The sequence below is a fragment of the Mobula hypostoma genome, chromosome 1, assembly GCF_963921235.1.
Source record: "Mobula hypostoma chromosome 1, sMobHyp1.1, whole genome shotgun sequence".
In the NCBI taxonomy this organism is placed as follows: domain Eukaryota; kingdom Metazoa; phylum Chordata; class Chondrichthyes; order Myliobatiformes; family Myliobatidae; genus Mobula; species Mobula hypostoma.
In genome coordinates, this window is record NC_086097.1 from 39,367,813 (window position 1) to 39,394,306 (window position 26,494).

General features: G+C 38.9%; 1 protein-coding gene across 6 annotated transcripts in view; it reads right to left on the reverse strand.

The window, feature by feature from the left end:
• Window positions 1–26,494, reverse strand: part of mis18bp1 (MIS18 binding protein 1) — a 71,396-nt gene that overhangs the window by 16,922 nt on the left and 27,980 nt on the right. For all 6 annotated transcript variants that reach the window (XM_063062521.1, XM_063062603.1, XM_063062778.1 and 3 more), the window contains 6 exons: window positions 23,578–23,665; window positions 23,301–23,482; window positions 8,069–8,250; window positions 7,886–7,985; window positions 3,659–4,781; window positions 618–796 (listed from right to left, as the gene is read on the reverse strand). In XM_063062521.1, coding sequence (XP_062918591.1) covers window positions 618–796; window positions 3,659–4,781; window positions 7,886–7,985; window positions 8,069–8,250; window positions 23,301–23,482; window positions 23,578–23,665 — 1,854 coding nt within the window. The remainder of the gene's footprint in view (window positions 1–617; window positions 797–3,658; window positions 4,782–7,885; window positions 7,986–8,068; window positions 8,251–23,300; window positions 23,483–23,577; window positions 23,666–26,494) is intronic.

Genomic DNA, 26,494 nt, shown 5'->3' on the forward strand with positions numbered 1-26,494 from the left:
TAGGCTTGCCTTTTTTAACCAGAACATAAACCCAGTGGCCATTTGTTAGGGACAACTGCTTGTTTGTACAAATATTTAAACAGCCAATCATGTGGCAGTAACTTGAGAGGTTCAGTTGTTCAGACCAAACATCAGAATGGGGAAAAATATGACCCAAGTAAGTTGGATTGTGAAATGATTGTTGGTGCCAGATGGGGTGGTTTGAGTATCTCAAAAACTGTTGCTCTTAGTATTTTTATGCAAAACAGTCTGTAGGTCAAAGAGAATGGTGTGAAAAACAAAAAAAAAATCCAGTGAGCGGCAGTTCTGTAGGTGAAAACACCTTATTACTGACAGAGGTCAGAGGGAGAATGGCCAGACTGATTTAAGTTGACAGGAAGGCAAAGGAAACACTTTACAACAGTAGTGTGTAGAAGAGCAGCTCTGAATGCATAACATGTTGAACCTTGAAGTGGATGGGCTAAAGCAGCAAAGTACCACATCAGGTTCTACTCCTGACCCTAACAAAGTGGCCACTGAGTGTACGCGATCAGTCCTCTCAATATTTCACTCTTGAAGGGCTCCCACTTACCAAGCATTCCTTTGTCGATACAATTTAATAAGTTTAGTATTCTGACCTTGCTTGTTTTCATTACTGGAACACTTTTTCTTCTTCTGTTTTTCAGATATTTTGCACAATTTAGGCTGTTGCTCAGATAGGTACTTTTGTTGGCACTCCTCAGCAGAATGTGTACCAACAGATGCTGCCACATCTTCCCAGAAACCATGTTTATGTTTTGGCAATGCTGCAACAGTTCTATTGGGACAGACAAGCAAAATAAAACAAATGTATAAGAAGATTGTTAAAAAATGTCTATCTTCCACATATTGCTGGATTGAAGCAGTAATCGATCAAAGGACAGAAGACTTAAACACCCATGTAAGATACATAAAGGTAATTTGTGTCTTGCTGATAACCAACAGTAATATAAAAGACTTGAGGCACCCACGCTAAAGTGTCAATTTTTCAAAATATTTCCTTAAAGAAAGAGGATTATTTTGGGTTTTCCTGTCAGATTTAAAGTATGAAGACTTAAGAGCAATTTATGGAATTTGCTCCTTTCAACAATGAAGGCAATAGTAAACTCCAACACCCAGGACATGCCATCTTCTCATTGCCACCACCTGAAGGCACACACTCAGTGATTCAGTGACAGCTTCTTCCCCTCTGCCGTCCGATTTCTGAAGGGACTTTGAACCCATGAACACTACCTCACTACTTTTTTATTTCTAATTTTGCACTAATTATATATATATATAGGAAACCTTGAGCAAGATACACAAAATGCAGGAGGAACTCAGCAAGTCAGACAGCCTTCCCCCACCTTTTTTATCTGGCTTTTGGTCCTTCCTTTCCAGTCCTGATAAAAGGTGACAGCCCAAAATGTCAAATGTGTATTCTCCTCCATAGGTGTTGCCTGACTTCCAGTAAAGGCAATTATGCAGGTTTCTGTATTTTAACAACTTTCACTGTGCTTGCTGGCAAGTTTTACAGCTTAACAAAGAGGAAGGGATTTGATATGGATGTTTCAGATCAATGAATTCTGTTAAAAGTTTGTTAAACCTACTAGCATCATTCTTGCTTCATTAGTCAATCTATTACAACTCAGTGGGAAAGTGCAGGGTCAGTTCATTTGAAGGTCTGTTCAATATTCTGAATGAATGTGCAGTGTAAACAATATCATATACATAATGCACCTACTGGCTATCAATAGATACCACCCTGTTGCTTCCAGAAATCATCCAGAATCCCTAGGCTCTAATTCAGTGAGACTCACGGACATGTGCTCTGTTGAAGCTTGAAATATCGGAGATAGGTAAAACGATAATCAATTGCTCACAGATTTTCAGGAGTTGAAAAACACTCTGTAACTCCAATTGTAAAACGCGTTAAAGAATTTTATTATTTAATCAGGTAGTATTGGGTCAGTTCAAGGAGGTCGATGATCTTCTGATTTTATAATACCAATTTTTGACTAATGCAGAGATTGGTGATTTCAGGAAAATTGTCTGAAAAAGAAAAGAGGATCATCTCTGCAGGGAGATCACTTAAGTTATGTGGTGAACTCTGATAGGGATTGGAGCATGAGTAGAGACAAATAGTTACATGGAAAAACAAAATCCGTTATGAGCTAGTCAGTATAGGAGAGGGTCAGATTAATATATGGCTAAAGGGATGCTGCAGGAGGAGAATTTTAGACTTCTGGATCACTGGTACCATTTGTGGGGAAGGTGGGATCTGTAAAAGCTGGGCAGGTTGCAACTGATTTGGCAGAGGAATGGAAACACATCTGGGGAAAAGAAGCCATTAAATACAGAAGGAAGTTAAGTTCCTCCAGTACACAGAGCAGACAAGGATAACATAAAATACATGGGAGGAGAGGAATGCTGACGAACCAAGAGCATTGATAAGCATGTGGGAATACGATATCGTTATTGCAGAGACACGATTGAAAGAATAGGACTTTCTGCTCAACATTCTGGAACATAAAATCTTCACGTAGGACGAAGACAGAATTAACATCAAAGTAATAGAGGGTAGTAAAGTTGTTCAAACACAACTATCTTCAATCAATGAACAGGGAATTATCGATTTCTCCTTCTGGTAAAACCCACCCCCATCTTCCTCTATTTTGAACTCTGACCTTTCACCTCTTCTCACTTGCCTATCACTTCCCCCTTGATCCCCTCCTCCTTCCCTTTCTCCTATGGTCCACTCTCCTCCTCTATCAGTTCTCTTCATCTCCAGGCCTTGATCTCCCCTCCCCAACCTGGTTTCACCATCACTTCCCAGCTAGCCTCCTTCCCCTCCCCCCACATTTTTATTCAGGTATCTTCCCCCTTCCTTCTCAGTCCTGAAGAAGAGGTCTTCGCCCAAAACGGTGACTATCTATTCATTTCCATTGATGCTGCCTGACCTGCTGAGTTCCTCCAGCATTTTGTGTGTGTTGCTGTAGAGAATTCGCAAATCTTAATTGAAAAAGAAGAAAGAAATTATTTAACTGAGCAATTATGGCATTGGTACCTTGAAATCAAACATTATTATTGAATTAGGAGGAATGAACTGATAACTCTGGTGCTATGTAGCTTGACAAGGGAGTAGAAACAGGAACATCAGAGGTCTTAATCAGGTGTTTTCAAAGTATATTGTAGCACTGCTTTGTTCTGGGCCACTTCAATATTGTCCAGAAGATACTATTTCTGAATTATTGGGCTAGATCTATATTTCTTTTCTAAAAGTTAACAAACTAGATTATTTTCCTGTCTAAACCTGCCTCTCATTGATCAGGCAGAACTGTCTGCCTCTTGAATTGTAGTATGGCCCTCAATACTAATAATTCAGGCAGCACCAGCCCACATTGGCATTACTGGCGTACAGCTACTAGAAACACATCCATGCCTAGTAATTCCCACACAGGTAACAGTCCTTGCTAAAGACATATCCAACATCCAAGCTCAGTGGACAAAAGGATTTACCAAACACATTCCCAGCATCTGCAATTGTTTTGACTTGTATTAAATAGCAAAGGATACAAAGATAAATCACCAATAAATTGGTTTGGAAAACACATGCAATAAAGGCTTTGAGCATAAAAGTAAGAGGAAATACAATCCTTACTTGTGTAGACAGTGGAGTTCTTTCTTAGTCCAGTGTTCTGCTCCAGGATCATCAACAGCATGTAGGGACATGCTTAGTTTTTGTTGTACTTTCTGACCAGGCATGGAACATGATTCTGAGCTTGTATCTGCTGCTGCTCTATTTTTAGGTGCTGCCTTTTTTAAGGATATTGCCGAATGTTTTAGTTTTCTTTTTGCACTAACCTTGGCATGCTTTGTTTCAGTCAGTAAAACATCTGTAGTGGATGATAGAATCCTATTGAACTGATTTTTCTGTTTTCTTTTTGAAGATTGTTGATTGCACTTTGACACAGTGCTTCCACTATTATCATCACTTAGTTCTGCTGCATCTATTTGAACGAAAGACTCTTCAAACTGTGACTCTGTGACTTGCTTATTTTGTTCTAAGTTTTGCTTATTGACAGACTGTTTGAGATTCATTTTTCTCGATTTTCTTTTAATATTAATCTTGGTATCTTTATTGGACCGAGAAGTCTCATCTTCTATTGGACTCAATGAAACAGTTTTGTCGATTGATTTTGAAGAACGATTTATCTGTGTGCGCCTTTCAGAAGTGTACCTTTCATTTATATCCTTCATTTTAGATGAATCGATCACTTTTGCAGGAGATGGATTTCTTTTCTCATTCTGGCTTTTCTGGATGTTCTGTGATGACATGCTTGATTTTACAGTTCTATTTCTTAATTTGTAAGTATCTTGACATTTTGCTTTTGTGGATCTTAGCTCAGATTTGAATTCAAGGATGCCGTTCTCGCTTGTACCCTGCATTTCAGATGAATTAATTGTATTTACAGTGACCAATTTATTGCCTTTCTGGGCATTTTTCTGAACAGAGTGTACAAGTTCACCTAATTCTACTGTTTTGTTCATTAACGAATAAGGATTGTGAACTGGGCTCAAAACAACAGTTGGGTTTAAGTAATTATGCTTTTTGTTCTTTTTATTTTCAGTATTCAAAGTAATTCCATCTGTTCTTAAAGTGGTTTGACTTGGCAAGTGCTGCTGTGGCTGTTTCCTCAGGCTATATTTCACTGGCTGATTTTTCGATTTTTCTTTTGCACCCTTTGTCCCTTTGGCATTTCTTTCCATCTTTAAAACTTGATCTATGAGAAAATACATTACAAAATATACCTGTAAACCTGGTATCAAAATAAAGTGAACATCTACTGTAAAGGATGTTAGTCTTTGATATTCCATGAGAAATCTATTGTAATAATAAATGCAATGATATTTTTGCACATTTTCCCCCTAATAACGCACTAGTTTGTTGGTTTTGCTGAGGAAATTTGCAACATCTGGAATTGAGATATCCCTCCATGGTTTTAACAAAATAAACCAATGTAGTGTACCATTCCAAAAATATGCAACTGAAATGCAGATTACTTTATGTATTTATTGAAGGGCAATACAAACAATATTTGTCTTTTCATTAGGTTAATAACATTTCAGGTAGGGCAAGAATGTTTAACAGCTCATTGAAACTTGACTTACTATTCTATCATTGTCACAATGAACACAGAGGTCACTGAGGCAGAAGATTTCAAAATAACAATTTTATGCAGACCTTGCTTATACCACAGCAGGTAACAGATAATCAGCTATATACTGTCATGGACTCTAAATTACAATTTCTGAATAAAACATGTACAATGTTTTAAACATCTAAAGCAAAGCATCATCACTTTGAAGGAAAATCAATTTGATTACTTTACTGGTAAATGCTCTGATCTGACCAATTGTCTGATATTTGCTGTCCCCAAGTATCTATGGAGCCCTGGTTCATATCAGAAAGATCTTCAGATAGCTCGAAGAGCATCTATAGTATCTGTTGCCGTACTCTGGTGACGCAAAAGACTGCACTCAAAATAATTCTTAATGCTGAGGAAAAAACTATTATAAATAATACTTCACAAAAAATTACTATAATGCAATTAACAAGAAATAATTTAAAAAAGTCAAACCAATTGTGTATTTAAATGGGATTACCTCAACATCATATATCAAAAGCATGAAAAATTAGTGGAATTTCCACTAAGTTCTTAAACAGATACCCTGATGTGGTCTTCCATCTGAGTTAGCTCCAAGCTGCTCATTCACACACTGTGCTTTTCCAATCTGTTCTGAGTAGAGATGGAGGAGGTACAGTGAAACTCCGTTATAACGCGATCGTTTGGGTCCATAAAATGTCATTGCAAAAAAAACGGGGTCGCGCTAAATCAGGGTTCAAGAACATCAGTGTTCAAACTGACCCAATGTTGACCTAAAACACCCCTATTTTCGCCTTATTTGACCTGTTTTATGCACGTTCACCTTCTAGCAAGTAAATTACCTTTGAATTCAAGAATTCCATGAATAACTCGTGTTGTTATTGTAGAAATTAAAACACAAATTAATTTTTAGTAGAGCTTTTTAATACATAAAACAAATAAAAATATTCAAGAATATTAGCAATCATCATTTACAGTTTATTTCTTAAAAAAGTGATCGAGTATTCCTTACTTGAATGTATCATGTTGCTGAACATAGCCATCTTCTTCTAAGATAGTTTTTTGTTCAACTGGGTATTCACTGGCGGCGGCTCTGTCGGCTGAGTGAATTTCTCCTGACACTAACACCTGAGAAATCCTGTGACGGTGTTTAAGCTGATCTAGCCATCCATTGCTAGCTTTGAATTGTGAGGTTTCTCCGTTGGTCTGCTTGTCAAACTTGAGCTTTGAGAATAGGACTGGAAATTGGAAGGCCTTCTGAGCGAGCTTGAATGAACCACTTGTACAGGGAGTCATCGAGGCTGACATCTTTGGCTGTCTTCAGGCTTTTGGATTTTAGTCCTGCTTCTTCAACTTCGCAAAGCGACGCACGTAACTTTTCTTTGTGAGATTTCCAGCCACGAAGTGTTGATTCCGGTATCCCGAGGTCTCGTGCAACTTGAGTTTGACTTTTAGTCTTGATCGTGTCAAGTGCTTGAAGCTTATCTTTCACAGAAAAAGATTTTCTTTTTCTAGCAGTTCATTTCATTTTGAGCAAAAAAAAAGGTCTAATGACTCACACAAAATGCTGGTGGAACGCAGCAGGCCAGGCAGCATCTGGTCGAGACCCCTCGTCAGGACTAACGGAAAAAAGAGATGGGGGAGGGAGAGACCTGAAATGATAGGAGAAGACAGGAGGGGGGAGGGATGAAGCCAAGAGCTGGGAAGTTGATTGGCAAAAGGGATACAAGACTGGAGAAGGGGGAGTATGGATTGACATGGACATGTAGTCCAATGACTCATCGCGTTATATCCGAATTCGCGTTAAATCAGGGTGCGTAAAATCCGGGTTTCACTGTATCTGTTTAGGTTTGCCCCAAACAGCTAATTAATACAGATGTTGCCAACAGGCTGTCTGCAGGGACAATAAGAAGCCATCAAGATGGTGAAGGATGCCCACCGCTTTATCCAGAACTCAGCATTCCACAGCAAAGTGGTGACCATGAATGATTCTGCTTAGTGATTCAGGATGATGTGCTGATGGATGCATTTTAATGAGTGAAGTATATTACAAAAAACTTAGGAATTGAACACAGAAGTATTTTGGTATCTGGTTAAGTCACATTCCAAGGCTTACCATCAGGGAGAGTGTCTTTTACATTGTCACTGCTCTTAAAAGCATTAAAATATAACAAATTCTTAGATTTAAAATAGTTAAAATCATGCGCACCAAATGGATGACCCCAAATGCAAGTCCAATGGTAAGATTGTCCATTAATATGTGCTCCTTTCCTTTCTCTCCCCCCCACCCCATCTCCCATCTATGTACACTTCTCTCAAACGCATCAGTGATATACCTCAACAATATTTTATGACAAAAGTACAAAGTTCTGGAGGAACTCAGCAGGTCAAGCGGCATCTGGACATTTAGCCTGAGTCCCGATGAAGGGTCTTGACCCAAAATGTCAACAATCCTTTTGCCTCCACAGATGCTGCCTGACCCATTAAGTTCCTCCAGCAGTTTTATTTTTTGTTTTTGCTCCAGATTACAGCATCTGTAGTCTTGCGTCACCCTTTCCAACAACCTGGGCTCAGTTTCATTAACACAAGGATTTGCAGAGCTTGTTGTCAACAAGAACAATTGTAGAAGCAAAGAAAAATAAAACAAAAATAAAATTAAATTAAAAATATGAACGAGCATGTAATACAGACATATTTAAAATAAAGTTGCATTTCCTTACTTTTAGTTTTCCTTCCAATAGGTTCTTCAGTGTGATTTTTTGGTTTTTGATGTTGATTTGAGGTCAAAGGACTTTCAGTTCGGCTATTCTTTTTCTGTATCTTATTAGTACAAATATAACAAGAACTAAATTACTTCAAAGTCACAAGTACTTGTCTATTTATTACAAAAGACATATACTTACTGTAGTATCAAGATTAGAGGGAGTCAAATAATTAGTTCCACCCTCAATGACGGTAACGTTCAAGCTATTGTCAGTAACTAATCGCTGTCCCCGCCAATATTCCATTGGTGCTTTAATGCAACGGCCACTACGGCTGGTCAACAGGCCCCTCTGTATTGATATGTCCATTGAAATTTTAAGATCTATTTAAAAAATTGAAAATAATTTAAATATATTTCAGAATGAATATCTAAACAATAGTGTTGGAATGTACAAGAGGAAATTAAAAGTTGCACTCTTGGTATGATTATAGCATTAATAAAGAAGACGCCTTCTGCTACTGTCTGGATATTGTTAAATAGCAATTCCAGCACTACCGACAAACTCCCTGCCCTACTACGCCTCTGATTTCCTTTTCTAAACAAAAACTTAATTATAAAACTTTAATGCTCACATAAAACAGTACTGTGCAAAAGTCATAGGCACATACATACAGCTAGGGTGCCCAAGACTTTTGCGCAATACTGTATTTGACAACGTGCACCAGACAGTGCGTTTGTAAATTCGGCAGGGGCAAAGGATGTTGGGAATGGTGAGGGTGGAGCACTGCAGGTGGGGTGCAGAACAGGTGGCGGAGAGGGAGTGTCAGGGGTGGAGGGGTGGCTTGGGTAAAGACTCACCCAACCCTGAGACACCAGGCAAGGTCATTTAATTCCAAATAATTGTTTAATTAATCATTACAGAATTTCTCACTGGTGCTTCCTGCTCTCTCCCCGCTTTCTTCCACTTTTCCCAACCATGATTCCCCTTTCCCTGCCCCTTTCCTACTTAGTCCACAAGAGAGGCCCATATCAGACTAGGTTTGTCATCACGCACATGTGTCACCACATTTGATTTTTTGGGGGCAGCGGTAGTGTAATACATAAAATTACTACAGTACTGTGCAAAAGTTGTAGGCACCCTAGCTCTATCTATATATGTATATGCCGAAGCCTTTTGCATAGTACTGTAAATAAAAAGGTCTTACGTGTAACAATTTGTATTCTCATATAGGACTCAATGGTCATAGAATCAGTCCTACAGCCTGGAATGAGTTCCTTCAGTCCAACTGATCTATGCTGACCAGTGCCTTCCTGTGCTAGTCCCATTTGCCTATATTTGGTTCCTATACTTCTAAATCTTTCCCATACATATACCTGTCCAAATCTATTTTAAGTGTCGTATTGGAACTTGCCTCTACCATTTCCTCTGACAGCTCTTTCCATATACTCACTGCCCTCTCTATTGAAAAACTAACCTCTCTGAATCACAATCAAGTTTAATATCACTGGCATATACAATGAAAGTTGTTGTTTTATGGCAGTAGTACATTGCAATACATAATTACAAAAATTATAAATTCAGTTAATAAGTATATATAGAAAATAAATTTTAAAAAGTAGTACGAAAGAGAGGAAAGAATACTGAAGAAGTGTTTATAGGCTCATTGCCCATTCAGAAATCTGATGGCTGAGGGGAAGAAGCTGTTCCTGAAATGCTGAGTGTGTGTATTTAGGCTCCTGTACCTCCTCCTTAATGGTAGCAATGAAAAGAGGGCTTTGCTGGGTGGTGAGGTCCTTAATGATGGATGCTGTATGTTTGAGGCATTGCCTATTGAAGATGTCCTGCATGCTGGGTAGGTTAGTGCCCATGATGGAGCTGGCAGGATTTACATCTCTCTGCAGCTTATTGTAATCCTATGCAGTGGCCCAGTCCTGGGTATGACTCTAACCTGCAACTGGTGATGAGGCTCTGACTGGGGACTTTCAGAGCGTTGGGCAAAGTGGAGTTACCCCTTAGTCATTCATTGCTCCCAGGGCCGCTCTGACCCGGAACAATAGCTCCCGCAAAGGCTCCTGCTCAGGATACGAGCAAAGGCCAACGGCAGATCCGGCAGATTCAGTAACTGAACTTATGACGGAGAAGGTGGATGAGCTAAGACCTCAAATGACAACGGCTATAGTACAGGCGGATGAACATTTGGGAAGAGAAATGGCGATTTCTTTAGTTCACCCAACGGAAGGCAATAGCAAACCACCGTTGCTAGATACTAGGTTTCCTAGAATCTATTTGCTAAGAAAACCATGGTCAAACTCACAAAATGTATCGCACAACAACAGCGGCAAGAAGATCTTCAAGACAATTCTGAAGATGCTTCGCTCGGTAGGGTTGATTCTGGGCAGCAGGGGACCCCCAACTGTCATCAAGCTACTGCTCATAAAATTCAAGTAACACAAAAGAAAATTATTGCCACTTGGAATGTAAGAACCCTAGATCAAGCAGGAATATTGGACAATGTGATAAATGAAATGGAAAGACTAAAGGTTAACATCATGGGAATTAGCGAAGTTCGTTGGACAGGTGCTGGAACATGTCAGAATAGAAATAAAACACTAATTTATTTTTGTGGAACATCTCATACTAATAGAGTAGGAATTCTTATGGATGAAAACATGGCAAAAAGTGTTTTAGGACATTGGGCAATATCAGAAAGAGTGCTCCTTGTTAGATTCAGAGGACAACCATTTGATTTAGCAATTATATGGTATATGCACCAACAACAAATGGAACAAATAAGGATATAGATAAATTCTACGAAGAGCTTGAACAAGCAAAGAATGGATGCAAATCTCAAGATATTGTTATTGTCATGGGAGATCTAAATGCTAAAGTGGGACAAGGTGCTGATGGAAATACCATAGGAAAATTTGGACTAGAGGAAAGAAATGAAAGAGGCAAGAAATGGGTAGAATGGTGCAAGATGAATAATCAGATCATTATGAACATCTACTTTAAAAACCATTCAGGACGCTTATGGACCTGGAAAAGTCCAGGTGATAACACCAGAAATCAAATTGACTTTATTACTATAAACCAAAGATTTAGGAACTCAGTGACTCAATGCAAAACATATCCAGGTGCAGACTGTAATAGTGACCATAACCCAGTAACATGTCATGTAAAAGTAAAACTTAAAAAACTAAAGAAGCAAAAACCTGAAAAATCCCTTGACTACTCGCAATTAATTAAAGAAGATAACAACACAAAAATTTACAATTGAAGTAAGGAATTGATTTCAAAGTCTAGAAATAGAATCTGTTGATGATGATAGCAATCATGTAAAAATGAAGTTTAACTCTCTAAAGGATGCCTTGGTAGAATCAGCAAAGTCAGTGATTCCTAAAAAAGAAAAAAGCACAAAGAACAAATGGATGTCAGATGAAATCAAAAATCTAGTGGAAGAAAGGAGACAGAAGAAAGCAAATCCTATAGAATATGATCCTTAGATAAAAAAGTTAAAAGCTTATGTCAAAAAGCCAAAGAAGAATGGTTAAACCAGGAATGTGAGCAAATAGGAAGAATCCCTATTACTGATCCAAAACGGTTACACCAACAAATCAAGAATATCACTGGTAAAAAGCTCCTCTGTTCTTCAGGTGGATGTTTGAAAGCAAAGGATGGTACCATTATCATGGAAAAAGATGAGATTATGAACAGATGGACTGAGTATATTCAGGAATTGTTTGAAGATGATTGAGGTGAAAAACCAGAAATTAAGAAGAATATTGAAGATCCAAGTATTTTAAAATCTGAAATTCTTAATGCAATAAATAAGATGAAGAAAGGAAAGGCAGCAGGTCCTGAGGAATTAGTAATAGAACAAATTATTGCCCTTGAAGATTATGGAATTGAAAAACTTACTGATTTAATCAATCACTTTTATAAGACTGGAATAATACCAGAAGAGATGAAAAATCGGTATTTTTAATCAGTATTTACTAATTTTAACTATTTTTAATATTTAATATTTGAAATCCAGGGAGTGTGAAGCGCAGAATCAAATATCGCTGTGACGATTGTACTTTCTAGTACCAATTATTTCGTGACAATAAAGTATAAAGTATTTATCACTCTTCCTAAGAAACCTCGAACAATAGGATGTGAATTACATAGGACCATAAGTTTAACAAGTCATATCATTAAGATACTTTTAAGAATTTTGATGACAAGAGCTAAAAATAAAACACAAGCTGAAATAGGTAAAGAACAATGTGGTTTTGTGAAAGTCAAAGGTACAAGAAACGCGATATTGATGTTAAGGATACTATCAGAAAGAGCTATTCAGGTGCGAAAAGATGTGTTTATTTGTTTTATCAACTACACAAAAGCTTTTGATAAAGTGAAACACAGTAAGTTATTCGAAATATTACAGGAAACTCTAGATCTACATTCGAAAGACCTCCACCTAATCAGAAATCTGTACTGGGAACAAACTGCTGCTGAGAATAGATGGAGAAGTGAGTCAGTTTACGAAAATCAAGAGAGGTGTTCGACAAGAGTGTGTTTTCTCCCCTGATTTGTTTAATGTGTACAGTGAAACAATATTACAAAAAATAAGAGACATCTTGGGTATCAAAGTTGGCAATGAAAACATCAATAATTTTAGATATGCAGATGACACTGTGTTAATTGCAAGTACGGAGGAAGAACTACAAAACTTAATTGATATAGTTGTTGAAGAAAGTGCAAAAATAGGTCTATCTATCAATTGCAAAAAGAGAGAATGTATGGTGATATCCAGAAAGAAGGAGAATCCTATCTGCAGGCTGAGAATAAACGGGGAAGACATAAAACAAGTACAGAACATTTGCTACTTTGGGTGACATCAGATGGCAGGTGCGTCATGGACATCAAAAGAAGAATAGGGTTGACAAAAGACACCTTTACGAGAATGAAGAGTATACTGACCAACACTAAACTAGGCATGACAACCCGTCTCAGAGCATTGAAAAGTTACATTTATCCAGTTATGTTATATGGCTCAGAATGTTGGACAATATCTAGTAACATGAGGAAACAAATTGAAGCAGTGGATATGTGGTTTTTGAGGAGGATGCAAAGCATATCATGGACGAAATGAATATCTGATGATGATGTCATGAACAGAGCAAGCACAAAAAGAGAAATAATGTATGAGATCATGAAAAGGCAACATAACTTCATTGGACATGTGATTAGGAAAGAGGAGTTAGAATGCATAGGTTATGGGAAAGATTGAAGGGAAGAAAGCAAGAGGAAGGCAAAGACAAATGATGATGGAGACAGCGACCAGAGAATTGGAAATGAATACCAATAAATTGATCCACTTGACCTGAAACAGGAGTGTGTGGGCCATGGCAGTCAAAGCTCAAACTGGGCACAGCACCTGATGATGATGATGCAGTGGCCCCTCCATGCCAGATGGTGATGCAACCAGTTAGAATGTTCTCTACAGTACATTTGTAGGAACTTGCGAATGTCTTTGGTGACATACCGATTCTCCTCAAACTCCTAATGAAACATAGCTGCTGTCAGGTTTTCATTGTAATTGCATCAATATATTTGGCACCAGAATATATTGAGAGATACTGATACCCAGGAACTTGAAAATGCTCACCCTTTCCATTTCTGATCCCTTGATGAGAACTGATGTGTGTTCCCTCAAGTTGTACTTTCTGAAGACCACAATAAATTCCTTGGTTTTATTGATGCTGAGTGCAAGGTTGTTATTGCAACACCACTCAACCAGCTGATCAATCTCCCTCCATTATGCCTCATCACCATCTGAAATTCTGCCAACAATGGTTATGTCATTGGCAAATTTGTAGATGGCATTTGAGCTGTACCTCACCACAAAGTCGTGGGGGTACTGAGAATAGAGTAGTAGGCTAGGCACACATCCTTGGGGTGCGCCAGTGTTGATTATCAGTGGGAGGAGATGTTATTTCTGATGCGCACAAACTGTGGTCTCCCAGTGAGGAAGTCAAGGATCCAGTTGCAGAGGGAGGTACAGAGGCCCAGGCTTATTGATTAGAACTGAGGGTTGATTGTGTTGAATGCTGAGCTGAAGTCAATAAACAGCAGCCTGACATAAGCATTACTGTTGTCCAGGTGATTCAAAGTTGAGTGGAGAGCCAGTGAGATTACATCCGCTATTGAACTATTGTGGTGACAGGCAAATTGCAGCAGATCCAGGTCCTTGCTTAGGCAGGGGTTGATTCTAGTCATGACCAAGCACTCAAGAGTACTTCATCATAGTAGATGTGCGTCCCACTGGGTGATAGTCGTTAAGGCAGCTCACCCTGCTTTTCTTGGCAACAGATATGGTTATTGCCCTTTTGAAGCTGGTAGGAACCTCTGACTGAACCAGTGAGAGATTGAAGATGGCCTTGAACACTCCTGTCAGTTGGTTGGCACAGGTTTTCAGTGTACACCACCAGGGCCTGATACCTTGCGATGGTTTATCCTCTTGAAAGATGTTGAGACAGAGATCACAACGACACCAGATGCTGCAGGGATTTCATAGATGTAGTTTCATTCTCCCTTTCAAAGCATGCATAAAAGGTGTTGAGCTCACAAGGGAATGAAACATCACAGCCCTTCAGAATGTTAGGTTTTGCTTTGTAGGAAGTAATGGCCTACAAAAACTGCCAGAGCTGATGTACATCTCATTCTGCCTTTAACCTCAATTAGAATTGTTCTTTTTGCTCTTAAAGTATTCTTCTGTAAGTTGTACATGGACTTTTTGTATAGTTCTGGATCACTGGTCTTAAATGCCATATATCTAGCCTTCAGCAGACCACAAATCTCCTGGATCGTCCATGGGTTTTGATTTGGGTTTGTCCGGTATTTTCTTGAAGGCACACACTCATCCACAGGTTTTGATGAATTCGGTAACAACTGTGGCGTATTCATTCAGACTCAAAGATGAACTCCTGAATATTGTCCAGGCCACCAACTTAGTAGTCCTGTAAGCGCCCCACCACTTCCCTTGACCATACCTTCTTGGTCCACACCAGTGGTGTTGTGGTCTTCAGTGTCTGCCTATACGCTGGGAGTAAAAGTTCAGCCAGGTGATCGGACTTTCTAAGGTGTGGGTATGGAATGGCACGGTAAGCAATTGTGATGGTGGTATAATAGCATTCAAGTATATTGGGTCCTTTGGTTCCAGAGGTGATTATGTTGGTGGTAATTGTTCATAGACATCTTCAAGCTGACCTGCTTGAAATTCCCCACAATGAAAGGGTGCACTTTTTTATGCCTGCTGATTATGGATTATGATGATTATGCTCCTCCAGTGCCTGTCTGATGCTGGCTTGAGGTGGAACGTACACTACAACCAGGATGATGGCGGAAAACTTCCTTGGCAGATAAAAAGGACGACATTTGACCGGTAGATGTTCCAGGTTGGGAGAGCGGCACTGAAACAGAACTGCCATGTCTGTGCACCATGATAGTTAATTATAAAGCATACTCCATCTCGTCTGCCTTTAAAAGACTGAGCTGTCCTGTCTTTCTGGTGAATGGCGAAGCCTTTAAGCTGCAGCGCTGTGTCTAAAATGGCTAGGGATAGCCATGTTACCATGAAGCAAAGTGCACAGCAGTCCCTGATGTCTCTCTAGTACAGCAATCTTGTCTGATGTCAATTTTATTTTCCAGAGACTGTACATTCGCCAGAAGTATAGAGAGGAGTGAGGGCCTAAAGCCTCTGCATTTCAATCTTACTTGAGGCCTAGCACGCTTTCCTTGCTTCCTTATTCTTAAAGGGAAACTGCAGTCTGGGATCCATCGATTTTGAGTATTGGTAGATTTTTTAAATGCCTTAAAGCAATGCTGCTTACTGAAGTAGCCATGGCTGTGACTGTGGATTTCAGCTGTAGTAGTCCTGAATGGTCAACTATATAAATCTTTCCTCACTAACCTTAAACCCTTATCTTCTACTTTAGACTATCTGTGAGAGAAAGACTGTGACAGTTGATCTTATCTATGCTGCTTGTGATTTTATACCCCTCTATACTGTCATTCCTTGGCCTCTTCTACTGTAGATAAACAGTTCCACCTTACCTATCTCTTCTTATAAGTCATACCCTCCAATCCTAGCAACAACCTTGTGAATTCCTTGTGAATAGCTTAATCACATCCTTCCTGTAGAAACTGAAGAGAAATGCACACAATATTCCAGTTGTGCTAACATCTTGTAAAGCTCCTGTTAGAATCTGTATGTTTTGCTCACTTATCGATACCATGCAGATAAACTTTGAAATGAACACACTCTTAAATGGCAGTCACATCATTCCAACTCTCTTTTGGAAGAACTACAAGCAATATAGGGCTGAAAATAAAATGGCCAAGTTAGATCACAAAGTATTTTAATTAGTTTATTATTGTCACATGTGTGTTGGCGTGTGGCCAAGTGATTAAGGCGTTCGTCTAGTGATTTGAAGGTCGCTAGTTCGAGCCTTGGCTGAGGCAACGTGCGTGTCCTTGAGCAAGGCACTTAACCACACATTGCTCTAGGACGACACTGGTGCCAAGCTGTATGGGTCCTAATGCCCTTCCCTTGGATAACATCGGTGGCGTGGAGAGGGGAGACTTGCAGCATGGGCAACTGCTGGTCTTCTGTACAACCTTGACCAGGCCTACGCCCTGGAAACCTTCATGAGACCAACGGATGTCACATGTATGGGATACAGTGACAATAACAAACTAATTTGCATACCATCTGTACAGATCATGCCATCAGGTTGGAGGCTACCCAGATGGAATATGAGGTGCTGTTCCTCCAACCTGAGTTTGGCCTCATTGTGGCAGTAGAGGAGGCCACGGACAGATATGTCAGAATGGGAATGGAAAGTCAAGTTGTGATAGAGATCCACTGGGAGATCCTGCCTTTTGTAGTGGACAGAGCAAAGATGCTCAACAAAGTGCTCCTCCTATCTGTCTCATCTACAGCATGGCGAGGAGGCTGGACCAGAAGCACTGGTACAATATTGTTTATTGGCCCTTATTGCAAGAGAATTTGAGTACAAGAGTAGAGACATTTTGCTCCAATTATATAAAACTTTGACAATATGAAGACAGGGTCTGCAATACTGTGTGTAGAGCTGATCTCTCTGTCCAAGGAATAAAATACTTGCTACGGAGGGAGTGTAGTAAAAGCTCACCAGACTGATTCCTGTATGATGAAAGCGTAAGCAGATTCGATTTATACACTCTTAACTTTAGAACAATGATTTTTACTGCCATTTGTATAAACAAAATTTTTATGTCATTTAGTATGACTGACATGGACAAAATATTCACTTTAGCTGGTTGCCCAGAACAAGGGTTCACTGAATCAAAATAAGGGATTGAGCATTAGTAAGGGTTAAGAGCTTTGCTTTTTACGCTTAATGCACAGTATTTCATGGAGGTTTAATCGGTAAGCATATTCGATTATGATCAGCAGATTTTTAAATATTAAAAGAATCAAGGAATATGGCACTAGTGCAGAAAATGGAACAGAGGTGAAAGATTTGCCATGATCTTATGAAATGTTAAGATATATATGAGGGGCCCAATGGTCTAGTCTAGCTTTTAATTTCTCTTTTTTCTTGTTTTACTTTATTCATGCACAAGATAGATATCAAACAAAGGCAGATCATTGGAATTGAGTTAAAATTTAGCCATACTCTGTTCAAAGTACCAAGAGGAATATGTCTCATTCTATTCAAAACATTTCTAGATGAAGGGTTCCGGTGACGTCACCATCCAGAATGGCAGCTTAAATCAATAGCATCTCTGGAAAAACACATATTTTGCCCCATTAATCCATCAAATACAAGATCTTTCGAAAATATCTGAATTGATAAGGGGGGCAAGAATGGGGATTAAAAAGAAGCATCACTGCGGAGCCTATGGAAGAAAGAGGTGCAGCGCGTGGCGGCAAAGCTGACACTGGGCCTCGTTCAGGCGAAGTGGCATATATGATAAAGATTCTGGAAGAGATAAGGGAAGTCCAAAAAGATATAAAAGAGCAACTAAATGATATAAAGTCAGAGCTCGCCAACGTCAATCAGAAAATAGCGATGGCAGAGACATGAATTGAGAAGGTGGAAGATCACCTGCAAAACGTGGAACAGATACTAAGTAAGACGATAAAAATATTAAATCAACAGGGAAGCAAATTGCTTGACCAGGAGGGAAGATCACGACAGAAATATATCAGGATTTATAACGTTTCCGAAGAAGCAGAGGGGTTGTCGATGATGGAGCTTGTAGAAAAGTTGCTGGAGCGCTGGAGACTCCCCTGACTATGGAGATTGAAATTAAGAGGGCACATCATGCACTCATCCCAAGACCCTCTGGAGATAGAGAAAGTAAGCCGCACACAATAGTATTTAGGTTCCTTCGATTCAAGAGCAAGGCGGAGATTCTACGAAGGGCCTCGGGTAAGAAGAAGGTGTTTTGGAACGGGAAGTTATTATACTTCGATCAAGGTTACCCCCCGGCGGCCCTACAGAAACATAAGGAATATTCTGAAGCAAAACAAATACTAAAGCAAGAAAAGATTAAATTCCAAACCCCATAACCTGCTAAACTGAGGGTGTTTTACGAAGGAGGGATACAGCTATATCAGACAGTGGAAGAGACGACTGCAGACATGAACAACGTGCCTGTTAGCATGGTCAGACCCAGGGAAAACCTGGCTGAGCAGTTATCCCGATCTGCTGGGGAAATAGTAAAAGAACCAAGAAAGCAGGGGACGGGAGGAGGATGAGAGAAAGGATATTAGGAAGAGACTGTGACTTCTCCGAAGACAGCCCTCACCTCCTCCAGAAGAGCCATAAGGTTTGGCTAACTTTAAAAGTGTTGATAAACTAAACGGAAGGAAAAATAGACAGTGATATACCTATCTCGAGAAATATGTATTATAATGTGGATTTTATGTTATTCAATTTTTTAAAAATTCATTCATTCACTCCTTTTCCCCCACCTAAATGAGAGGAATACACAGGGAAATCATTTCTGTGTAATGGACATAGATTTTTTAACTTACTTTTATAGGTACTGCAGCGGGAGCCCTCAACTCATGTACCTTCCTCACTTCTCGCATAAACTCCAGCGACTGCTGCTCTGCCGCCCTTCCCACCAGTGTCCCTTTCCAGTCAACTTTGGCCAGTTCCTCTCTCTTGCCACTGTAATTTCCTTTACTCCACTGAAATACCGACATATCGGATTTTGGCTTCTCTTTTTCAAATTTTACAGTGAACTCAATCATGTTAAGATCACTGCCTCCTAAGGGTTCCTTCACCTCAATCTCTCTAATCACCTCCGGTTCATTACACATTACACAATACCCAATCAAGTTCAGCTGATCCCCTAGTGGGCTCAACAACAAGCTGTTCTAAAAAGCCATCTCGCAGACATTCTACAAATCCTCTCTCTCGAGATCCAGTGCTGACCTGATTTTCCCAATTTACTCGCAAGTTAAAATCCCCCACAATTATCATAACATTGCCTTTCTGACAAGCCTTCTCTATTTCCTGTTGTAATTGGTAGTCCACATCACTGCAGCTGTTTGGAGGCCTGTATATAACTGCCATCAGGGTTCGTTTACCCTTGCGATTTCTTAGCTCAACCCAAAAAGATTCTGCACCTTCCGATCCTATGTCACCTCTTTCTAATGATTTGATATCATTTCTTACTAATAAAGCCACGCCACCCCTTCTGCCTACCTTCCCATCCTTCTGATACACCATGTATCCTTGGACGTTCAGCTCCCAGAGACATGAATCCTTTAGCCACGTCTCAGTGATGACCACAATATCATACCTGCCAATCTGTAGCTGTACAACAAGATCATCCACCTTATTCCTTATGCTGCGTGCATTTAAGTATAACACCTTAAGTCCAGTATTGGGTACTTTTTGCTTTGATTTCACTGCAACTCATTCCAATGGCTGCAAATTTGCCCCATCACCTGCCTGTCTTTCCTGACATCTTTACTGCTCACTATTTTAGATTTATTTCCGTTTTCCCCTTCCTCCGCTCTATCATTTCGGTCCCCATCCCCCTGCCAAATTAGCAAATACATCAGACAAAATGAAGATATCTGGGGAATTATTATTAAAGGGACAGAGCATAAATTAGCCTGTTACACAGATGACATTTTGATCTACCTAGGGCAACCAACATACTCTTTACCTAAATTGATGCATCCTTTGAACAATATGGCCAATTATCAGGATACAAGATCAACATAGATAAAACCCAACTACTTTAATATAACAACAGGAATTCTGCAGATGCTGGAAATTCAAGCAACACACATCAAAGTTGCTGGTGAACGCAGCAGGCCAGGCAGCATCTGTAGGAAGAGGTGCAGTCGACGTTTCAGGCCGAGACCCTAGTCCTGACGAAGGGTCTCGGCCTGAAACGTCGACTGCACCTCTTCCTACAGATGATGCCTGGCCTGCTGCGTTCACCAGCAACTTTGATGTGTGTTACTTTAATATAACTATAGTCCACCAAGAGAAATTGAAAGTAGATATCCTTGGGCATGGCAAACAGAGTCTGTCAAATATTTGGGCATCATTATGCCAAAAGATTTGGCAAAATTATCAGAATGCAATTATGAGCCAATATATATAAAAAATTAAGGAAGATATAACAAGGTGGAACCTAATTCCTTTTCTTGGAATCAGTTCAAGGATTGAATCTATTAGAATGTTTATACTGCTCAGATCCTACCAATAGAGATTGATCAAAATCAATTCAATGAATGGAACAAAATGTTATCGAGATATATATGGCAAGGTAAAAGGCCTAGAGTTCATCTCAAAACTTTGCAATTAGCCAAGGAAAAGGGGGGATAGGGCCTACCTTCTCTTAGAGATGATTATTTTTACAGTTGAGATCTGTGATATGCTGGTGCAACCCATCATATGACACTCAATGGAAAAAAATTGAGGAGAGGATATTTTCCATCCCCATACAGGCAATTTTGGCTGATAACAACCTACAAAGTTACATAAATACTATTGATAACCCCGGGTGAAATGGACTCTTAAAATATGGAAAACTATTATAAAAGAATATAAACTAGAGAGAGACATTGCAATTCTTAAATGGTGCGCATATGACTTGGATTTTACGCCGAATAAACTGGATGCTAGATTTAAGGGCTGGGCAGCTAAAGGAATAACAGCTATTTGCAATATAATGAAAGAAGGAACACTGTTCAGTTTGGAAATGCACAAGGAGGAACACAAATTAGAAAAACAAGACTTTTATTGGTATTTACAGATGCGACAGTATGTTAATAGGATGGTTAAAAATGTAACCAAGGCAAGTACATGTCTGTTAGAGCTATTTAGAAAAGCATATAATTTAGACAACGGTAGTAGAATCATTTCAAGCGTGTATAAGGGTTTGCCAAATCTTAAAACACATTTGACTTCATACATTAAAACAAAATGGGAGAAGGAAGGAGGGATAATAATATCTGAGGAAGGATGGACAATAATATGGAGGTATCAATGGAAGTGTACCAGTACACAGAAATGGAGGGAGTTCGGGTGGAAAAACTTGTTAAGATATTTTCTTACACCCTCTCAGAAATCCCATTATGATAGTAACCTCCCTGTTTGCTGGAGAAATTGTGGAAATCAAAATGCAAACCATATCATATTTTCTGGGAATGCCCTGTTATCAAAGACTGTTGGAGTGGGATACATAATGCCCTACAAGACATCTTTAAACGTGAAATACCCTTCGAGAGTAAGACCATATAGTTTGGGTATATACCTCAAGAATGGTTGAAAAGAGATAACTATTTAATGAATATACTGCTGGTGGCTGGTAAAAAGACCCTTACCAGGAAATGGTTATCACAGGAGAGCCCAACTTTAAATGTATGGATGGAAATTACAATGGACATTTACAAAATGGAGAAGATAACAGCATCTGTTAATCATAAGTTGGAACAATTTGATTTATACTGGGGAAAATGGTTTAACTACATACCTCATAGGCCTGATTTTATTCTCACAAGTCAATGAATATGTTGTAAAAAAAAAATCACTCCCTGCTTTGTACATAGTTTTCTTCTTTTGATTGTTCTTTCTTTCCTCTCCTTTCTACCTCAGATAAATATTATGTGGAGATTTGTGACAAATATATGATATATATGTACAGTATCTGAAATACATCTTATGGAAATGTTGGATGAACTTCAATAAAGAATAAATTATAAAAAAAATTCTAGATTATGCTTTTTAGATGAATCAAGGGATACAGGGTTAGTGAAGGAAAATGGTGCTGAGATATATAATCAGCCACCATCTTAATGAATAACAGAGCAAGCTCAATGGTCACCTGGCCTCAACCTGCTCCTGCTTCTTCTGCACTTAAATTTAATTTATTTGGCTCTGCAGATAGATCATGATTTGTCGTATGACCTTTAAAAAATTGCACGTTTCTATGAGATCAAATTATCTTACTAGATTTCAGGATGAAAACTGGCTGCCATTATTGGTAAGACATGTTCCTAAAAATTTCTTAACTTGACTTCCTACACCACCAACACAAGCCTAATATAAGCATATTCATGATACACTGCATGATCAGGTCAATTCACACTCATTAGATAATCATATAATTATCAAAGAACATTTTTATAATAAATAAAAGTCAAAAGGTGATGAAAAAAAAAACATTTTCCCACAGTACTGCCAGGCCATTGCAGTTCTACTTTCAACTGGTCCAAATTTGCAAGGTACCTTTGATTTCATCAGTGCTTCTTCATACATTGCAGACAAGGGCAATTAAATATAGTACAAAACGGCTACTTTTCCTCTACCGTTTGATGCAACTACCTCTGAGATTACCAAATATTGCAAACTTGGCCTGGTTTAGTATGGCAACTGTCAGAAACTGCAGAGAGTAGTGGACAAGGCTCAGCACATCGTGGAAACCAGCCTCCCTTCTACTGACTCTGTCTATACTTCTCACTGCCTTAGTACAGCAACCAACTTAATTAAAGACTCTACCCATCCTGGACATTCTCTCTTCTCCCCTCTCCGATCACGTGGAAGATACAAACGCTTGAAATCATGTACCACCAGGCTCAAGGACACCTTCTATCCCACCGTTATCAGACTCCTGAACAGATCTCTTTTACAGTCAGATAGACCCATCACCTCACAATTTACCTCCTTATGATTTTACACTTAATCGTTTGCCTGCACTGCACTTTTCATGGTAATTTTTACATTTTATTCTGCCTTGTTATTGTATTACCTTATTCTACCTCAATACAGTGTACAATAATTTGATCCAGATGAACAGTTCGTAAGACAAGCTTTTCACTGTATCTTGGTACGTGACAATATTAAACCAATACTAAGCTTACCATTCTCATAGTTTGTCTTTTTACGCTTTTCCTTTGGCATCCTCATGTTAGTGAGCTTTTGCCTGGTATTTGCAGTCGCGAATGTTGATATTTTATCTTGTGATTTCAACAATTTCATTGAAGATAATTTTTGAATTCTGGCACTTTTAGTCTTTTTTATGACTGGATCCTTAGGCTTTTCCCTAAAAATAAAAATTATTATAAAAAAATCTCAAGATATAGCAATATTTTAAGTTTTGAATTTTCAAAATAGGTTTAATTTCTTTGCACTGTGTACCTCCTACTTTCAATGAGTTGTTCAATATAATCCTCCCAATCCAGTGGAAAACCATGAAAGAAGTGCTTTAAGGAAGAGTCAGAGAATCCTGTTTTATCAAAAAAAAATGTTAGAACAATGAAAGAAAGAATGGAGGCAAACACGCGCTGAAGGAGAATGAAATAATTGTAACCCTGGATCTGATGCAGCAGGAAAAAAACAACGCAATCATAAAATTTTAAAAATGCAATAAATATAAATACATAAGATTGTTTACATACATAGATTGATTGTATAAAGTTACGCTAGGCCCAGGAATGTCTGTGCATAAGGTGAAAGGATTTGGTTTCTTTGTTTTTGAAAAAAAGAGACTGAGAAGTGGAATAATGAATGCCTTTTAAAGTCTGGAAAATTTTGTCACTGTAGACTTGGAGTCCTTTACTTACATAGAATAGTAGAAACTAAAATTACCATCAATAATATGTCAAATGGTCAATGGATAAAATAACAAAATCATAGAAAATGTACAGAATCTGACTATATCCCTGTTAGCATTTCTATCTGTGATCCTGGAGGTTATAGATTATTATTTAATGAATGAAGATCTTGCCACTACTACTTCTCCAGCCAGTTCGGATCCTCCCATCCCCACCAATCCTTATGGTAAGTTTTCCCTCTTAATCCAAATCTACTCCATCTAGTTATTGACTATTTTGTTAAGGGAGTCGTATTAATTTACTTACATATACTGTCAGCCTCCCTGTTTCAATTAAGCAACCCCAGCATAGGCAATATTCTCTGTTGACTGAAAATTCTTCAGCTGTGATAATATACTCATAAATCTCCTTGGCATACTCTCTGGTACTTGCGCCTTTCCTATATTTTGGGAACCAGAACTATGCACAATGCACTGGCTGTGGAATTTCTAGTTCTTACATGAACTTGCAATTTAAACTCAACCAATAGTCAAATCTCTGTATGTTTTCTTAACTGCCTAATTTACCTTTCCCCACCTACCTGGCTTCACCTATCACCTTCTAGCTACCCCCCTTCCCCCATCCACCTTTTTATTCAGGCGTCTTACCCCTTCCTTCTCAGTCCCGAAGAAGGGTCTTAGCCCGAAACATCGACTGTATATGCTTTTCCATAGATGCTGCCTGACCTGCTGAGTTCCTCCAGCATTTTGTCTGTGTTAATTTATGTACATATTCTGTTAATTTCAGGGATCTGCAGACATTCACTCCTAGATCCCTATTCTTCAATATATTGTTATATCCACCATTTTATATGAAATTCCTTGTCTTATTTCCCTTTTTCATGTGCATTATCCCAATTCTCTGTCAGATTGTATTCTATTTACTATTCTTTCCATCTATCTAATTAGCATTTGGTACTTCCATGTTGCCTATAACTCACTCACTCAATTAATCTATGCATCAAATTTGATGTTACCTCTAAACTTAATCATAGAATCTATACTTGAGATAAATCATATATATATTTCTTGAAATTCATTAAGCAGTAATTAATGTCTTGGCCTGAAGCACATGGTGGTATTTCTATGCATCACAATAAGCTTTCAAAAGCCAACGGACAAATATCTGAACATAAGAAATAGAATCAGACCATTCATAAGATGATAGCTGATCTTTTAACTGAGCCTTACTTTCCTGCACTAAACCCATATCTTTTGATTTTCTTAATATCCAAAAAAATTAACAATCTCAGGTCTGCAGAATCTACTCAACAAGTGAACTTTTATACCCCTTTGGTTACAAAATTCCGACCTTGGAGGAAGAAAATTCTTATATCTGCCCTGAAGTTTAACCTCTTATTTGGGTCTGTGACTCTTGCACCTATCCTGACAAATCCCATAAGAATTTTGTGTTATAATGAAAGTATTACTAATTTCATGTTAAGGTGATTGCATAGGGAAAATAGGGAAAGAGAAAATTGAGGCTAATTGGCAACAGAAGATACTGGAACAACCTTTAACAAGTCAAACCACATCAGCAGGAAAAGAAAGCTAGCTTTACAGAAGTGGAATTTCCCAGTGGCCAGCCCTTTGGTTCTGTCTTCACTAAAGAGGACATAATTAATCTTTCGGAAATAGTAGGGGACCGAGGGTCTAGTGAGATGGAGGAACTGAGGGAAATACATGTTAGTGGGGAAGTGGTGTTAGGTAAATTGAAGGGATTAAAGGCAGATAAATCCCCAGGGCCAGGTGGTCTGCATCCCAGAGTGCTTAAGGAAGTAGCCCAAGAAATAGTGGATGCATTAGTGATAATTTTTCAAAACTCTTTAGATTCTGGACTTGTTCCTGAGGATTGGAGGGTGGCTAATGTAACCCCGCTTTTTAAAAAAGGAGGGAGAGAGAAACCGGGGAATTATAGACCGGTTAGCCTAACATCGGTGGTGGGGAAAATGCTGGAGTCAGTTATCAAAGATGTAATAATAGCACATTTGGAAAGTGGTGAAATCATCGGACAAAGTCAGCATAGATTTGTGAAAGGAAAATCATGTCTGACAAATCTCATAGAATTTTTTGAGGATGTAACTAGTAGAGTGGATAGGGGAGAACCAGTGGATGTGGTATATTTGGATTTTCAAAAGGCTTTTTACAAGGTCCCACACAGGAGATTAGTGTGCAAACTTAAAGCACACGGTATTGGGGGTATGGTCTTGATGTGGATAGAGAATTGGCTGGCAGACAGGAAGCAAAGAGTGGGAATAACCGGGACCTTTTCAGAATGGCAGGCAGTGACTAGTGGGGTACCGCAAGGCTCAGTGCTGGGACCCCAGTTGTTTACAATATATATAAATGACTTAGATGAGGGAATTAAATGCAGCATCTCCAAGTTTGCGGATGACACGAAGCTGGGCGGCAGTGTTAGCTGTGAGGAGGATGCTAAGAGGATGCAGGGTGACTTGGATAGGT